This window comes from Chlamydotis macqueenii, chromosome 1, assembly GCF_036417535.1.
Source record: "Chlamydotis macqueenii isolate bChlMac1 chromosome 1, bChlMac1.mat, whole genome shotgun sequence".
In the NCBI taxonomy this organism is placed as follows: domain Eukaryota; kingdom Metazoa; phylum Chordata; class Aves; order Otidiformes; family Otididae; genus Chlamydotis; species Chlamydotis macqueenii.
In genome coordinates, this window is record NC_141556.1 from 144,636,591 (window position 1) to 144,653,368 (window position 16,778).

Below are 16,778 nucleotides of genomic sequence, written 5' to 3' on the forward strand. Positions count from 1 at the left end.
CCCCTTGTCCTGTCAGTGGCCAGCACTGAGCACAGCCTGGCTCCCTCTTCTTCATTCCCTCCCATTAGGTATTTATACAGATGAATTACATCCCCCAGAGCCTTCTCTTTTCCAGGCTGAACAGTCCCAGTTCTCTCAGTCTCTCCTTATAGGAGAGATGCTCCAGTCCTTAAATGATCTTTGTGGCCCGGCGCCAGACTCGCTCCACAAAGTCCATATTTTTCTTGCACTGGGAAGCTCAGAATGAGACAATACTCCAGATGTGGGTAGCAATGAAATGCTCAGAATGAAACATTTTTGGAATGGCACAGTATCATCTAGATGGAACAACAGAGAACATCCAAGGAGGAAATTATTCATAGACTTGGAACAATTCTTGTATGAAAACTGATGACAAAAGATAATAGGACACCATTGGCTGTGAAACTGGTAATAGGATGTTCAGTCTTACTAAAATGATCGTTTCTGTCCTTCCTGAAGTTACAATAAAAATATAATTTGGTAACATAGGCAGTATTTAATGTTTTTCTGATACACAGTTTCATTTGATCATGTTGTCAGATTCTGCAGGGAATAGAATAGGATATTCTGAAAAACATGCCAGACAGCTCTCGAGAGACTTCATTACTAAGCAACACTATTATACTGTACTGATCATTACTAAAAAAAATAAAGTCCTAAGTTAGGTCAAAATGACTTTGTTTCAGGATGTAATTTATAAGTCACCTCAGGAAAAGGTGGGAATAGGAATGCGATAGAAGCATTTACAGCTTGGAAATGAAATGGAAGCACAGATTGTACCCACAAGGTGGTGAGACATATAGAAGTGAAGATGGCTGTGAAATTCATTTTGAGACACATAGTTTTGTAAAAGCTGTTTTCTTTGGCTTTTCAAAGCAAGTGACAGGTGAAAGGTCCTGCTTCATTTTAGAAGTTCCAGTTCATGGAGGAAAACTCCAAACATGATCCGACTTAGAGCTTAAAACTATAAAGAAAAGGAAGAAAAAAAAACCCTTAAGATTTTGCCTGAAAGCAACTTTGTGGTTTTGGAGGTGTGATTCACGATGAGCATAGGCAAAGCTGCTGACTGCTTTAATACAATAAATTGACTATTTGCAAGCTGGTACACTAAATCACAGTCATATCGATGATGAATGTAACAAGAATTCTAAGGAACAGTTGTCCTGATAATTCACTCAGACACAGTACCTTCACAGGATGCTATTACACCGTTTAAGAAGAGCCCTGAGCTAGGAGCTGTGCAGAGTAATACAGAATGTCTCTCGAGGACGACTGTGGAGACAGCACAGCAATTTAAGCAATGCCCCTTAAAGAGGTGTGCATATTTGCTACCATGCAGGAAGTATCACTGGTGATAGTGTCAGCTCTTCCCTGCCCCATCCTGCTCACCCAAGTGGCCACGGGGGAGCAATCAGAGTGGTGCATCTATTCTCAAGACACTGGGACCATTGCAACTAGGACTGACTCCCTGCTGTGAAATCTGACAGTACAGGCACCTGGATTTAAAAACTAGGCACGGCACACCAAATTGAGCTATGTGTCCTGGGATAGCAGGTCCTCAGGTTCCACTCAGAAAAAGAAAAAATAAACAGCAAATAAACAGTTCTCCCTTTGGGCAGCCCAGAGCACCTCCAAAGGCAACAGACACGCAGGTGTAGATAACTAAAGTGCGCCACTCATTGTGGGATGCCTGCCATGAGCTGACTGAAAGGGGTGACCAAACAGGGTCTGCTGTGGGGCTGTTACATATCCAGGTGCTCCAAAGCACCAGGCAGCACCAGGTCATCTTCCCAAAGTTCCTGCTTTCATCTGAAAGCTGACATTAGGGAGCAGGTGATGCCTTCCTTCTTTTTTGCCTCTTCCCATTTCTTCTCCTCATTGCAGTCAGCATGTATAACACAGCTTCTCGCTTTATTTTCAGATTTAGTGGTGGCTGTCTTGATCTAGAACTAACCTGGGAATTGATTTTACACCACATTTAATGGTGGCCACATAATTGCTTTTCATGTGGAACAGGTCAAAATCTGGTATTCCAGCCTTTGATGTGTGCTTTTTTTTTTTTCCTGTTACGGCCAGTACAAATATCTGCTGCAAGAAAACTAGAGCAACAGAGCAGTAGGATGTGCTGGGATGACATTTAAAAATTTGAAATATCCTGGGACCTTCCTGACCTTATTTTGGTCTCTGCAGGCCAGGCACATGGCAATTCTAAATCAGTCAACCAGTTTGAGCACTGTACGAACATTTAATAAACTTTGAATTTGCAATCACAATATTAGGCAGCTATATTAACTGCCTCATTAGAAAAAAACAGCATGGTCATGAGGAAGGCGTTAGAGATTTAATTTACTTTTTGCAAGGCAAACAAAAGTATCCTCCAAAGTCTGACTCCTTTACTCACTTCGCATAGTACCTTACTCTCCAAGCAATCCTGATTGCAGTGGTCCACTCATTTTGCAAGCTGCCACTTAATACCAGCAAAGCTAATGTGATCAGCTCTCCAGGAGTATCACTGCAGCTTCTTTTGCCCCATTTGATCTTGTTGTGGAGTATGCCTTCACAAAAGTGGTAATTTTGGCCACATCTATCATCACAGACTGAAACCATGACCTCATCATAATCAAGAGACATTCTTCCCACCCACTTGAGTGGCACCAGGAACTCACCCATCATAATTAGCCTATCTGCTGAGCTTACCATTCAAAGCACCCTCACTTATAAATCAGTCTGACCTGAAACCAGTAAAGAGTGATTGGGACTACTTGTAGAACTAAATATATACCTTTGTTTCTGAAACCAGGCCCTTAATGAAGAAATTTGCAAATCTCAGAAGTGCTGCTGCATTAATAACACTGTGCGAACGGGTAAGCAATAGGTAGGCAGACATAGCAGGCTGAAATATTATTATTCAAACCCTTTAATATTGCTGTGGGATTGCAAACACTAAAGCTTATTCCCTGTACTAGAGGTGCAGCCATCTAAAACTCAGAAGCTGGATAATCGACTCCTGCTGTGGGACGCAGTGCAGCCCCGTATTTAAGAGGATGGGGCAAAACCTCCCAAGGCTGTCAGCTCAAGCAGCCCAGCCTCAGTGATGGACAGAAGGAACTGTCTGGTAAGCAACTGAGCTGTTGCTTACCAGAGGCGCTGTGATTTCGCCTGCTGTCTGCCACAGCACTCTGGAGCACATCCCCTCTTTGGGAACCGGCCCCTTCCAACATGGAGCCCCAGGCCCAAAGGTGCACACCGTCTCATCTTCCTTTTGCGCAAGCAAAGCATCTCCTTGTCTACAACCATCAGCTGACCTATTTCAGTCATCTGCTTTAGGAGGAGATTAACCTGAGCCTAAAAATATCTACCTCTCTACCCTGACTATAAGAGGGTGAGAGTGATCAGCTCAGCTGTATATATTTACTCCTCAGAAATATAAATTTAGGAGGGAGGAATCCCAGCTTTGCTGACAGATTTACTGCTGCGATGCTTTCAGTAAAATGTCTAGCTGCTAGCACAGGCTGGCCATCAGGAGACTTTCAGTGGATATGATGGAGAATAGGAAAAAAACAGAAGGCCCTTCAGGCTTTCCTTCTTCCCACTCCCCCTTCCCTCCTGTTTCCTCATGGAAAACAACAGGAAACAACTGTTTCCTCTGAAGAAGCTTGCTGAGCTGGGACTGCAGCAGGGCTCACTCACAGCTCGGGCTAGCTTGGCCCTCTGTGTAGGGGAGGAGGCTAATGCAGGATCTGGCCATTTAGAGGAGGACTCCCTGGCCCACCAGAGACTCAGGTGCCATGAAGGAGGTGCCAGACTGAAAATTGAAATCCAAGTTTCAGCAGTGTCTTGCAGCTTTCCTCCCTCCTCAAAAAAAAAACCCTAGGCAAGTCATTTTGTCATTAATCTCCTGCAGTAGCACTGGGAGGCTCTAATTGAACCTAGGGACCCATAACGACAGAAGCAATAAAAGCAGGTAATGAACCACTCTATCTTTGCTCGGAAGAGACTGTAATTGCTCTTTGCCTCCTTTATCCCCACCTACAAAATGCAGACAGCTGAGACCTACCAACCTCACACCAGCATCATGAAAATGATTTCAGAAACAGTTATGAAATGCTTACAAGCCATAGAAACAGCCACCTTAGAAAATAACAGCCATTAAAAACCTGGCTTGTAAAGCAATGGAGCAGCACTTACCCACTTGTCCCATTTACAAATAATATCCCATTTACCAGTGGCATAAACCTGTGGTCCATGGCTGGCAACTGTAAGCCCTCACTGCGCCTTGTGGGGCATTACAGGCCCAGTAATGTCTTTGCAGGTTTGCACCCAAGGGTCAGTTGAAAGCTTAAGCACATTAAGCACCAAGTTTCTGCATGTCGTTTTCTACTGCTGACAACTCAAGTTTAATCACTGTTTTCCTATAATCAGGCAGTTGCGCAGCCTTTAAATTTAGGCTGAAATCTCCAGAGGGGGAAGTGCACGCTGATGTTTGTACCATCATCAAAGCACCTGGATGTCCACGCCACTTTGCCACAATCACGTCTAGACCTCTTCCAGGCAAGACAAAATAGCCAAAACACTGCTGACTATCTCCACACCAACTCTTTCCCCTGCCTGAACTTTCATTTCCTTGAGCTCGAAAACACCACCAGTCAAGCTTTCCGCCCCCCAAGAAAGCCCAATGCAACACGGGCCACCTCCTGATGAAGATGCTGCTCCCGAGGCAGGCAGCTCACAGTCCTTCATTGGCAGCTGCTCAAGGGGCTCTCTGCAGCTGCCACGAAAGCTGCCACCGGCTCTCCCAGGCAGCACTCCTTACCGAAACAAAAAAAAAGGGTTTCATTAAAGGTGATGCTGCCTGCACGGCAGCTGCTCCAGGCTGGTAGGGAGCCAAGCCTTCCGTCGCTGCACGTCAGCAGAGTTTGCAGCCTGGGGTTAGCACTGGCTGCAAGATGGACGGGGAAGACAACAGCTTTTTTGGATCACGTGGCAAATGCCCTCTATGAGCAATTGTTCTTTCTGACCTCCCTTTTTCGCTGTTATGAGCCTAAAAGGGGAAAAACTCAGTGTCTTCTGAACAGGGGGTGACCAGAAGTAGGAAGTGACGGACCCAGAGCTGGGCGGTATTTCACAGGGAAGCAATCACACACGCAGAGGATTGGACGGTAGCAAACAACATGGTTTTAATGTATTTTTAAAATTATCTCGGTGCTAACTGTAACCATGTATACATGCCAAAGGCTTTGAATTAACAATAGTGACCACAAATGCTTAAAGAGGATACTAGCACAGTTTTTCCAGACTTTTCCAGAAAGTCCTGAATATCTGTTGTTGTAATGGGTGAAGAAAAACTGACTGATCTGGTAATTTCAGGGAAGTTTTAGAAAGGGCCCTTTTCCCTTTTGTCCCACTAACAGGCATCACTTCTATGGGAAACCTACCAGACGAGTGAGAAGTTTGGGCCGTGTTTATTTGCAAGTTCTGATGCAGACTGGGGTCCCACAACAGTAGCTGCTGCAGAAACCCGCACCACACAGTCCAGAGCCAGGAGCCTACATTCTACTTTCTAAGCAGATTTCTCTTAAGAAAGGCTTCTTAGATCTCTGAAACACTTGAATATTACAGAATTTTCTTTTACACACCATGCTCCCTGAATCTCCTGCCCTTCTGGAGCTCCAGGCTGCATTGCTGCACATAGGCTATGGGACTCAATACAAGGACGACGCTGCTGACAGCACAGATAGCTCAAAATGCTGGACTAAAGAGGTGTTGTTATACATGCATAACTGAAACATGTACAGGCTATGATGCACCACTTGTGAGAAGGCATAAGTATCTACTGGTGTAACTTGCTGCACTCAAAGCAGGAGGAACAGCACAGCTCATACCAGACGCTTGCAGAAATAGTAAAGTTGTCTCTGTACTGAAGAGCCCTACTGACAGTTTTTTTTAAGATCTTTTGAAAAAAAATGGGGCTTCCAGCAGAAATAATTAAAATAGTACCTAGGAGAGATACAAAAGCTCACCAACATACGTAACACCTGACTAATCTACAGCAGTGACTGCTCCTTCTGAAAAAAGTACAACAGAAGTAGGTACTTCTAAGCTAGTGACGTAGAAAAAAAATGGACTTCTAATTTACTCTGACTAGGGTACAATATACTCGTCTACATCTGAGCTAGCACTGCAGAAGAACAGGAACTTCTAAAATATGATTCATCTCATCCTTAGGCAGTTATCAAAAATAGTCCTAATGAATTGCATTACAGAAGTACTTATTTCCTTTCAGACGCCATAAAGGGAGCCTAGACAACTAACTGTGGCATATTTGACTCTTTAAAATTGTCACAGATCCATCCCATCCATTTCCCAAGGCTTTGCTGGCAATGCAAGGCTTTTGATATGAGCAAAACCACCCTGCTCATTCTGCAGCAGAGCATTTCCATGTCCTGCAACAGGTAAGAGCCACAGTAGATCGGGGAGAGTCTAGGGGAGCCTTGTGGCTCTAGTGAATCCCTAGGATTTTTGGAGTATGTCTCAGTCATGAGTCTGCGTATTAAGAACTTCTGAGCTAAAAGACCGAATTTTTTAAACAATGCAGCCCTATGACTATCCATGGATCCATAATTTCAAGGAAAGTAGAGACAAATAACAGCAATACCACTAAGTGGTCTTCACTTCCTGTACTCATTTTAAGGGTTGTACAGAAACTTAGTTCAGGCTAGATGCCTATATGCTTTACTAGCTAGACTTAAATCAAATTACATCCCTGGTCCAAGACAGTTGTCTAGACTGCCTGTCTAGATGCTGTCACAAGCATTTCTATCAGCATCTCTAGAGACCTAGCATTTAAACAGGTAAAAATTAGGGGAGAAAAATTCCAACCAAAGTGATGGTTGGTAACTGGTGGTAACATGTGGCAGGAGGAGGGAGCAGAGAAATATATTAAATGTCTTAGAAATATTTAACCTTAATATTCACCTAGCTTCACCTTATTTTAATCGTTCAACATCCGTTGTAATTGAGGTGTCTATGTAAGCTGTGATAAACCTTAGGAAAATGTAAGAGAAGACGTTACACGAGCAAGCAGCATGCCCCACCTTGACTTCAAGTGAAACTTCTATACACTGCATAAAGGTGAAACCTAGCATTTCTGTAGGAACTGGATTTTGCCTTAAATTGCAAAATCACAGCTTAGTCTTGAACTTGGCCACTATGCATTTCACAGAGAACCTCCGTGGCACTCTCCACATGCCCTTTCATGAAGAAGGCACAGACACTTTCCAGCAGAGTCAACAAGCCACACTGGCGGTCTCTGCTCTCAGGAATGGACTCAGGAACCTCTTCTGGCCAGCTGACAGACGAGGAACAGAAAAGCTCTGCCTCTGCATGTGAGACTGCAGTTCCAGCTCTCCCTGGGAGCAACCTAATCAACACCCATTTCCCCTTTCAAAAGTCTCTTAAAATTAACATGTCTTTACTATTAGTTTAATTATATTCTTACACAAGACTTTTACCCACACGTTTGAGAGGCTGAATATATTCTTTATGACATTTCACTAGACCAGAATTAGAGTCTGTTCAGGAGGACTCTGTTCTGAAGTCCTCCCTCTACACCTGCAGTTCTTCTGCAGCTTCACAGGTGCTAATGGGGGGAAGCACAAAATCAAGAGATCTGCTATAGGTTCCTTCACCTCAGTGCTATATCTCAGCTAATTCTCAGCATTATGGGAAAACATCACCAGAGGAGTTTTCTTAAAATGCTTTTTTTTTTTTGAGAAATTTCTCAGTGGCTGCAGGTGTATGGATAGTTTCTGAACAGTGAGTGCCTTAATGTTAAGCATTGCAATAAAATCCTGGGATACCGGTGAACTTACTGTCTTCTCATTACTCTGACTTCACCAGCTGCCTTAGAGGAAAATAATTTGAGCATGCCTCCTGATACAGAAATAGCCTGTGCACTTTCCTTTATCAAGGACCACAGCAGACATCCTGACTCAGTTTGAGCTGTTAAAAAGGAAGATGTACATAAACCACATTAAGTACTTTCTTCAGACGCTACAAATTGTACCTAGTGCTGTCTTCTCACAGTCGGCAAGCTCCCTTTTTGATCTACAGTCATCAACCTTCGCCATCTTCATGGCCGAATTAAATTCATCAGGAATAAACACCAGGTCTGTTCTTCCCCTGCTCAGGAGCTAGGGGATCTCATTATTTTCAGCATATTCATTAGGCTCTCTACTTACTCTAAAAATAGTAGGGTTTTTTTCACAGCTGAGTGACTAGTGGGCAGCAGATTCATGCATCTATCTGTTCCACAATACAACATCTGATAATTACATGTACTCAGATACTGTGCTTTCAAGAGATAGTTGCCATAAATAGACTCCACCTTACAGTATTTGCCATTGTCAAAGCACTGGTTAACGTTTACTAATAGCAATTAATTAATTCATCTTCTGGGCAACCCTGTGAGCTAGGTAAAACTGATATAATTAACGCATGAGTAAAATGAGATTTAGGAGTTAAGTCAGTTGCCTGGGCAGAGGCCTTCATGGCCTAGTGGATTAGACATCTGTCTCTCTTACCAAAGAAGTTGAGTCTAATCCTTTTTCTGACATTCATTTGCTGTGTGACCTTACGGAAAGTCAATTAACTTCTCTGCCTCAGCTGCCCTAGAGATAATGATGCTTACCTACCCGGTGACACATGGGTGTTTGGAAACTGTACTGAACGATACTTTTAATGTACTCTTAAGGCCTACCAGTGGAAGAGGTGAAATGTTAAAGCTTCCTAGCCTTAATGTCCTTGCTGTCTTATCTAATTCTTCCTTCTCGCACCAGAAATAGCTTGGGGGTAAAGAGGAATTTCTTAGGCTAAGACACTGCTAGCAAAACTGTGGCTGGCACCAGGCAATTTCACCAGATCCTGTTTGACTAGCAGATTTATTTAGAGCATAGGTCAGCACCAGAATTGCAACAGAAAGTTTATTTTAAACTTGGCCATGGAATAAAACAGCATCCTTCCCATGCCACCATGAGGAAACGAACAGACTGCCACAGCCATCCCCACTGGTTCGAAGGGAGCAGAGCTTGTTTGTAGAGGCCCGAGAGCCTGCCCTGGTGCACCATGCCCAGTTCCCCTGTACCTCTAAATGAGATTTCTGTGGGATGCTTTCCACAGGTGGCCTTATCGCTCGCAGGGATGCAGGCATGGGGGGACAGTACCCTCATACACTCCCCACTCTCCAGGGGCAGACCCAACTGATCTTGCCATCTCTGAGCACTGCGGTGTCATACTTAGGAGGAGGACAACTAAAACCTGCTCTGTGCCATTCATTTGAAGCTATCCTTGAACTTCTGGCCTCTAGTCAGCACAGCTATTCACAACAAGCCATAGGGCATTAAAAAGTATTACTTCTGTAGCTGGCATTTGAACTGCCTGGTGGGTATCTAAGCTGGTGGTGTGCGCGTGTAACTTTATATCCTTTTTCCCATATTAGACTTTACTTTTATTTCTACAGAATACTCTGTTGCTACATATAATGCTGCCTAGGCCCATAAAATCTCCCACAGTTCTAATAACAGCAAGAAACCAGTCAAATGGGACTTAAGAATTTAACAGTCACCTTTATTTTTGTGAGCAAGATTAACATTCCTTCTCTTTAAAACTCAAGGAAATGTCAGGGCTTTTTCCTTTTTTCTTGCTGAATTATAGCAAGTGTGGTGAACGCTCATGCAGCCAGAAGAATAATAACCTGCTCTTGCCTCTGATGTGGCACCAATCGCTTCTTGGCGTCCTTTCTTCTGCCGATCTGCTGGCGTGCCAGCTGCTTTGTTTCGCTGCCCTGCTCTCTCCACCCTCTGACCAGTTAGCACTCGTCGCTTCTCCATCCTCCCAGCTCTACTGATAATGTGTTTAACATTTACTTTGATGCTATTCCTTGAGGCTTTTCAAAATCCTTCTTGGAAAGACCATTAAAAAGAAGCCCTTTGGAAAAAGACAGGGAGGAAAGCTGAGGCAGAATGTGCTTGTGTGTAATACACCCCTGCAGGCTTTGTCTTGCTGCAAGGCTGAAGATGACTTACTGCAAATTTGTATTGCTGTAAACAGGGAATAAATATTGTATTCTCCTAAATTACATCTGGGCTAATTCAATAAACCCTAACTTATTGGCTGCTACTTGTGCAAACATCTGCATTTTAAATCACAATAAATTACTAATGAGCTGTCAGATTGGTAATACAGATATTCCCGAGGCTGAAAGATTGCCTATGGCCTGTCCCTGTATATTTACTTACTGTGGAGGCTACCAGTGTGGACTAGTACAGGCCAAATGGCTCCATGTCCATACACTGTGGAAGAACTTAACGGTGACTTGTTGTGGCTTATAAAATATACTCTAGTATTCTACACTGAGCATGGTGAGGAGCATAAATTAAAACCATATTTAGCCCTTATATGCCTAAAATATGACTTTTCAGTGTTTGTTTTTCCTCAGGTTAAAATTACCTGTGTGCTAATAGGTGACTGATGTGTAACACACTTGGCACAAGCAGAACATAAAATTGCATTCAGACAGATTGTTGGGTTTTTTCTAATGCTACTGAAGATTGCAGTCCTTCTAAGCATTTGTAGCTTATCTAGTAATGTTATCTCCTGCACTTCCATGTTTGGGGCTTTTATTTAATCTTACTATATGGAAAGGCAGAACCTGTACCTTACTGCACCTAATCATATGATTCTATAGAATCACAGAATCAAAGGATCATAGAATAGTTTGGGTTGGAAGGGACCTTTAAAGGTCATCTAGTCCAGCCACCCTGCAAGAAGCAGGGACATTTTCAACCAGACCAGGTCACTCAGAGCCCCATCCAACCTGGCCTTGAATATTCCCAGGGATGGGGCATCTACCACCTCTCTGGGCAACCTGTTCCAGTGCTTCACCACCCTCATCATAAAAAATCTCTTCCTCATATCCAGTCTGAACCTACCTCCTTCTACTTTAAACCATCACCCCTTGTCCTATTGCAATAGGCCCTACTGAAAAGTTTCTCTCCATCTTTCTTATAAGCCCCCATTAGGTACTGGAAGGCCACTATAAGGTCTCTCTGGAGCCTTCTCTTCTGCAGACTGAACAGCTCCAACTCTCTCAGCCTGTCCTCATAGGAGAGGTGCTCCAGCCCTCTGATCATCTTCATGGTCCTTCTCTGGACTTGCTCCAACAGGTCCACATCCTTCTCGTGTTGGGGGCTCCAGAGCTAGACGCAGTACCCCAGGTGAGCTCTCACCAGAGCAGAGTAGAGGGGCAGAATCACCTCCCTCGATCTGCTGGCCACCATCTGCTGGTTCTTTTGATGCAGCCCAGGATGTGGTTGGCCTTCTGGGCTGCAAACGCACATTGCCGCTCATGTTAAGCTTCTCGTCCACCAGTACCCCCAAGTCCTTCTCCTCAGGGCTGCTCTCAATCCATTCCCCGCCCAGCCTGTATTTGTGCTTGGGATTGCCCTGATCCATGTGCAAGACCTTGCACTTGGCCTTGCTGAACTTCATGAGGTTCACACAGGCCCACCTCTCCAGCCTGCCAAGGTCCCTCTGGATGGCATCCCCTCCAGTGTGTCGACGGCACCACACAGGTCGATGTTGTTGGTGAACTTGCTGAGGGTGCACTAATCTACTAACGCATTGAAGCATCCATTTAACTTTAAGTTTGAGCTTCAGATCTCTGCTGCATGAGGCTCTTTGTCTAAATATGTATCTTTCAGTTTTATATTGCATATTTTGCAAAATTTCATAAAACTACTCAATGTCCCAGTTCTACAATCTGCACATGAGACCAACAGGTATGACTTCAACCTTATCTATCAATACAGCAAAGAATATGTACTACCAGGAAGGAAAATTTATTTTTCTTTCTCATCTTAATTCTTCCCAGTAGCTTTTGTTTAACCCTATATACAAATAATGACAGTTTCCCATGAGATGTTTTTCCAGTTTTAAGTTTGGAATGAAACGGATGGTTTGCATATAATTTTTTAAGTTGAGAGTACGGACCTTCAGATGTATATTGCCTTTTCTGTAAATTAATGTTGCTGAAGGAAACAGACACACTTGAACCTGCAGTGGCCTTGTAAAACATTGGTAGCTATTCAGATGAAACTGGATCTATCTGGATCGGAAGAGGAAGGGAAATCAGTTCATCTTAAGTTTGGTAATTTGGTAATCGTTCCTGTAAACAGTGTTTTTACTCCTCAGTATGATCACTAGAAGACAATGCATAGCCAGTATTAAACCAGGGCAGATATAGACGATAAAGGCAAAGCTTAATCTTGCTAGGATTAGAGACTCTAAATTGATACGACTGAAAAAACATTGAAAAATGCTGAAGTTAGGTAGCTTCAGGGACTAGCAAAATGCCTTGCCTGGTAATTTTCAAAAGTCTTTAGAGACACTGATTGCACCTGGAAGCTCTGATTTGATTACCGAAATAAAAAAATGTCTACTGTAGTAGCCTCATCTGTACTTTAATTAAGAGCTTTGTATTTAAATATAACCATCTGATCCCCTGAGGTTATTTTTAAAGTAAGCTTCTGGCAAGGCAGCAATGTGGTGGATTAGAGGCTTGGAATTGAGGAAAAATCATCGTTCAGCATACAGTTTAGAATAACGTGTGCCTATATACAAATACATGTGTATACAACATCATGTAACAAGATACAGGACGGGATTTATTAAAGCCAAATGGAAAGATATTTCCTCTTTTAATATTCTAGATCCCTTTTAATATATGCAACACAGATATTGCACTGCAGTCTGATTCACATAAATACCACAATAACACATCAATCTGATAGTGTCCAATGAAAGCTCCGTTTTTCTCCAAATGTAAAAGCAAGTTATCAGCTTAGCTGTCTGCATCTACTACTCCATCTAACAGTGGTCATTACACTTGATGTGGATATCTAAGACACATCACCCATCGGCTCACCATTTACCATGGAGCATGCAGGCATGAGCTGAAAAGCAGCAGTGCCAAATAAAGCGCACTCATGGAAAAAAAGCAGCAGGGTAGCAGCGGGGGTGGCAGACTGGGGGTGCTAATGAGCAATGTTAAAAGGGAAGGTGGGGAGTGAAAGGTGAACGATTCGTACAAGACACAGCTAAATGTGAAAAGCCAGATAATGATGGATTTTTCCAGTTCTTATTTCAGAAGAGAACTTACAGCTTCCAAATTTTAATGGGCAAGCATGTGCATCCATGGGGAAATCTTCAAGCTGCATGGGACATTCAGCAGAGATGGTCAATCTGTGGGGGAGTAAAAAGAAAACATCATTTTTGTTTCTAGTGCCTTCCCTTTAGGCCTCTCACTGCAATACATCAGTGCTGACACAAGCAAGCTTTTCCTGAAGGCTCCTTGCTCCTGCTGAAATCACAGTAATCCCCTGTTACACTGCATGTGAGATAAGCCAGGTGGACCACTGTGTGTGCATGCTGTAGGCCTTGTTGAGTAACGCTGAGACATGTGTACTGATTTTGTTTGCGTAAGCTGTTCCAGTAAGATCTTTCTTTCTTACTGGTTTGTGAAGGAACTCCTGTGCCGGAGCTTTTGCCACGCACCTTATTCCTATCTGCTTTCTGTAGATACTGCAACTGGACTAGGAATTTGACTTCTGAATATAGCACTGTTACAGACATAAAGACGCAGTGACTTTATATACAGATGTAAATATTTAAATATATAAAAATAAATATTTTAATTAAGTACATGTATATGGAATATACAGGTATATGAGGCTCTGAGCAACCTGATCTGGTTGAAGATGTCCCTGCTCCTTGCAGGGGGGTTGGACTAGATGACCTTTAAAGGTCCCTTCCAACTCTAACAATTCTACGATTCTATGAAAGTATTTATATCTATATATAAAGTCATAAATAAAGTCAACAACATACATACATATATATATATGACTTTATATAGCACTACAGTTAGTTACTGTGGAAATCACATGGTATTGGAGCAGCCCATTTCTGTTCAACATACTGTGAATTACCTGGGCACCTTGTCAGGAATAAAACAACAGGGTCATTTTCCCCAGTGTATTTATTGCCTGGGGAAGCAATTCTATCCTGGACTGCCCTGCCACTACGTGGAAATTCTTGAATATATTGGACAGAGGGGCAGGGAAGGCAAAATGCCTAGGAAAAAAAGATATATCCCATGGATGTTCTGTATGACTGACAGATCAGTCTGAACCCAAAGTCTAAGGTGTATTTCTCAGCACTGCAGTATCAGTTATATTGCTATCAAATACATCAAGAGAGCAAAAACTTATTTTTTCTAGCTGCACACGGCACAACGAGAATCTGGTTTTGATTAGGGCATTTTGATATTTGCATAATACAGATGGTTTGCTCAGGATAGTGAGGATGCAAATCTCATTTTACATTATGAATACCTTCATGCCTTTCTTGTTTTATGCTGCTATTCTGCCTCAGAGGTGACAGACCAGAGACACCCAGAGCCTCCCAGACTGCCCTGTGCTGGGGGGACGCAGGGCTTTGCTGGAAGGCAGCCTGGTTCCTTACCAAACTGCTGCCCTGAAGGGCAAAAATCTGCCAAGAAATTCACAACATTCCACTACCAGAATGCAAAAGTACCCTTTCCTATCCCAACAGCTGCACGTAGCCATACTCCCTGGCTATATATACTCATTGTTTCATATTACCACACCAAAGTTAAGTATTTGTGCTATAAGAACTCCAATCCAAAGGGATCGTAAAGGGTAACAATCTGTCCGTGTACAGATGGCACAGCGTTCAGCCAGTCCAATTCAATACAACACAATGACGCCTTGCCGGGGCGCTCCAGCTACATGGACAACAAATTGGGGGAAACAGCTCCACTCTCTGCCAACACACAGAAATTTTGGAGCTTTACCAATAGCTGGAAATGGCAAAATAAGCACAGAGAAGTGCAACAGTATTGTTGGCTAGAGATCTTATCATCAGGATAGGCTGGGAAGCATGGAGGGAAAAAGGCAAACTGCAAACAGCAATAGAAAATGTAAAGATAATAAAACATATAAAGTGAAAGAAAAAAGAACCGGTTCAGAATAGAGATAATGTATAGTTTGGTAAGAACAGACAGGAAGTCTACAATACAGAAAAGAAACGACTGAGGCCTGACACACTTGTCATTAGGCAAAACTGTTCTTGGACCTTATTTTTGTAAAAGAAATTTTAAAATCACTAAAATACAGAGTTGTCTGCAGTGGAGACTGCCCTTGGACACCAAAGCCAGCAAAGCCAGTCACTGAGAGTGCTACATGGATAAATTTAACAAGCTGTTTCTAGTAGCACCCTGTCCAGAACTTGCATCCTTCTCATAAAAATCACTCTAATGGGCATTTTAAAGCAAGGCTGCCATCCCTCCAGTGCATCATTATATTTTCTGTGCTAAGTATTGGAAATTCAATTTTATTGATAAATTCAGAAACTTTCCTCCAAGTGCCATAAGAAAGCTGGCGTGTTTTACTGCAGTCCATCTCCTGTCTCTTTGTCTACCAATAACTCAAGTATGTTATTTCAAGCTGTAGCTTGACAACGTTTTAATACACATACTTGTCACCTGCAAACCTCAAAGAGCGGATCGCTATATCCATCTTACCAAGAGAGCAACTGTGGAATCAGGAAGTGAAGGAAGATTCAATGCATAACTGTGAATAAGACCTTCTGTTTCATCTGATTGTCCTACAAATTGTATCCTGCTGCCTGCATCTCTGGAAATAATCCTTCTGTGTCATGAGGAAGGCTGTAGACATTCCTCAACTGTAAATGTGGAGGAGAAGTGAAGATAAGAGACTGTGACATAGCGGAATTTAATTAAGTCCCTCCAGAAATTATTTTTTGCCTGTCTTAAATGAAAGTGTAACACATAAGGGTGGAGGGTGCCTGGTTGCCACTACCTGTCTCAGACCCTGATGGTGCCAGGGCTACTCCTGTGCCCCCTCTGAATTCCTGATCCAGCAAAAGGCAGCACATCCCTTAAAATTATGGTGCCTGATGCAGTCTTCTGGGTCTAGCCTAGGGGTAGGGAGAACCGATTTTAGCAGCTGCAAATGTGCTTGAGTACAGCTTTTCCTTCCATTAACATGAATTCTTGGGATGAAGAAGTTCCTTCTGCTCATTATCAATGATATCTGCATGCTTCTTTCCTTTTCCCGAGTCTCCATCCTAGACGACCACTCCTAGTCTGGCCATCTTGAACAAATGAACTGGCTATACCTATTTCTTACATCCTGTTCTTAAGAAGTAGGTAGTTGAGCCTCTTAAGTAATTTTAGAATGCTCAGTGAACACTCTCCTAGCTACCTCTTACAAAGCGTGCATTACCCGAAGCTTGTGAAGCATCTTTCAATGGGCAACGCAACAGAAAACGTGACTGCAGGTTCTGATACACCACATAAATGTCACCACCCTGAATTTCTGCAGAGTGCTCTGTGCCCAACAGGAGCTGTTTTTCATTACTGTGTGAAGACCTGAAAAACAGTCACTAAAATGACTCCTGGTTCAAAGAGACTGGATTTTCTACTGCATGCAGAAATAAAAGCAGCACAGCAGCCATCTCTTATGCTCCAGGGGCTGGAAGGATGGGTGACTGCACTCAGATTTGTTCCTAGGTGCAGAGTATGAACTATACATTCACATCATAGCTCCAGGAGTCACAAAGAAATTGATACCTGGGTCTGCTCCTTCACATAACAC

The 16,778-nt window shown here is 43.0% G+C and overlaps 1 protein-coding gene across 2 annotated transcripts in view; it reads right to left on the bottom strand.

Moving 5' to 3' along the window:
* GABRA5 (gamma-aminobutyric acid type A receptor subunit alpha5) overlaps nt 1-16,778 on the bottom strand; it is a 58,828-nt gene that overhangs the window by 17,141 nt on the left and 24,909 nt on the right. For both annotated transcript variants that reach the window (XM_086768998.1, XM_086768989.1), the window contains exon 6: nt 13,238-13,320. In XM_086768998.1, the coding sequence (XP_086625124.1) occupies nt 13,238-13,320 (83 nt within the window). The remainder of the gene's footprint in view (nt 1-13,237; nt 13,321-16,778) is intronic.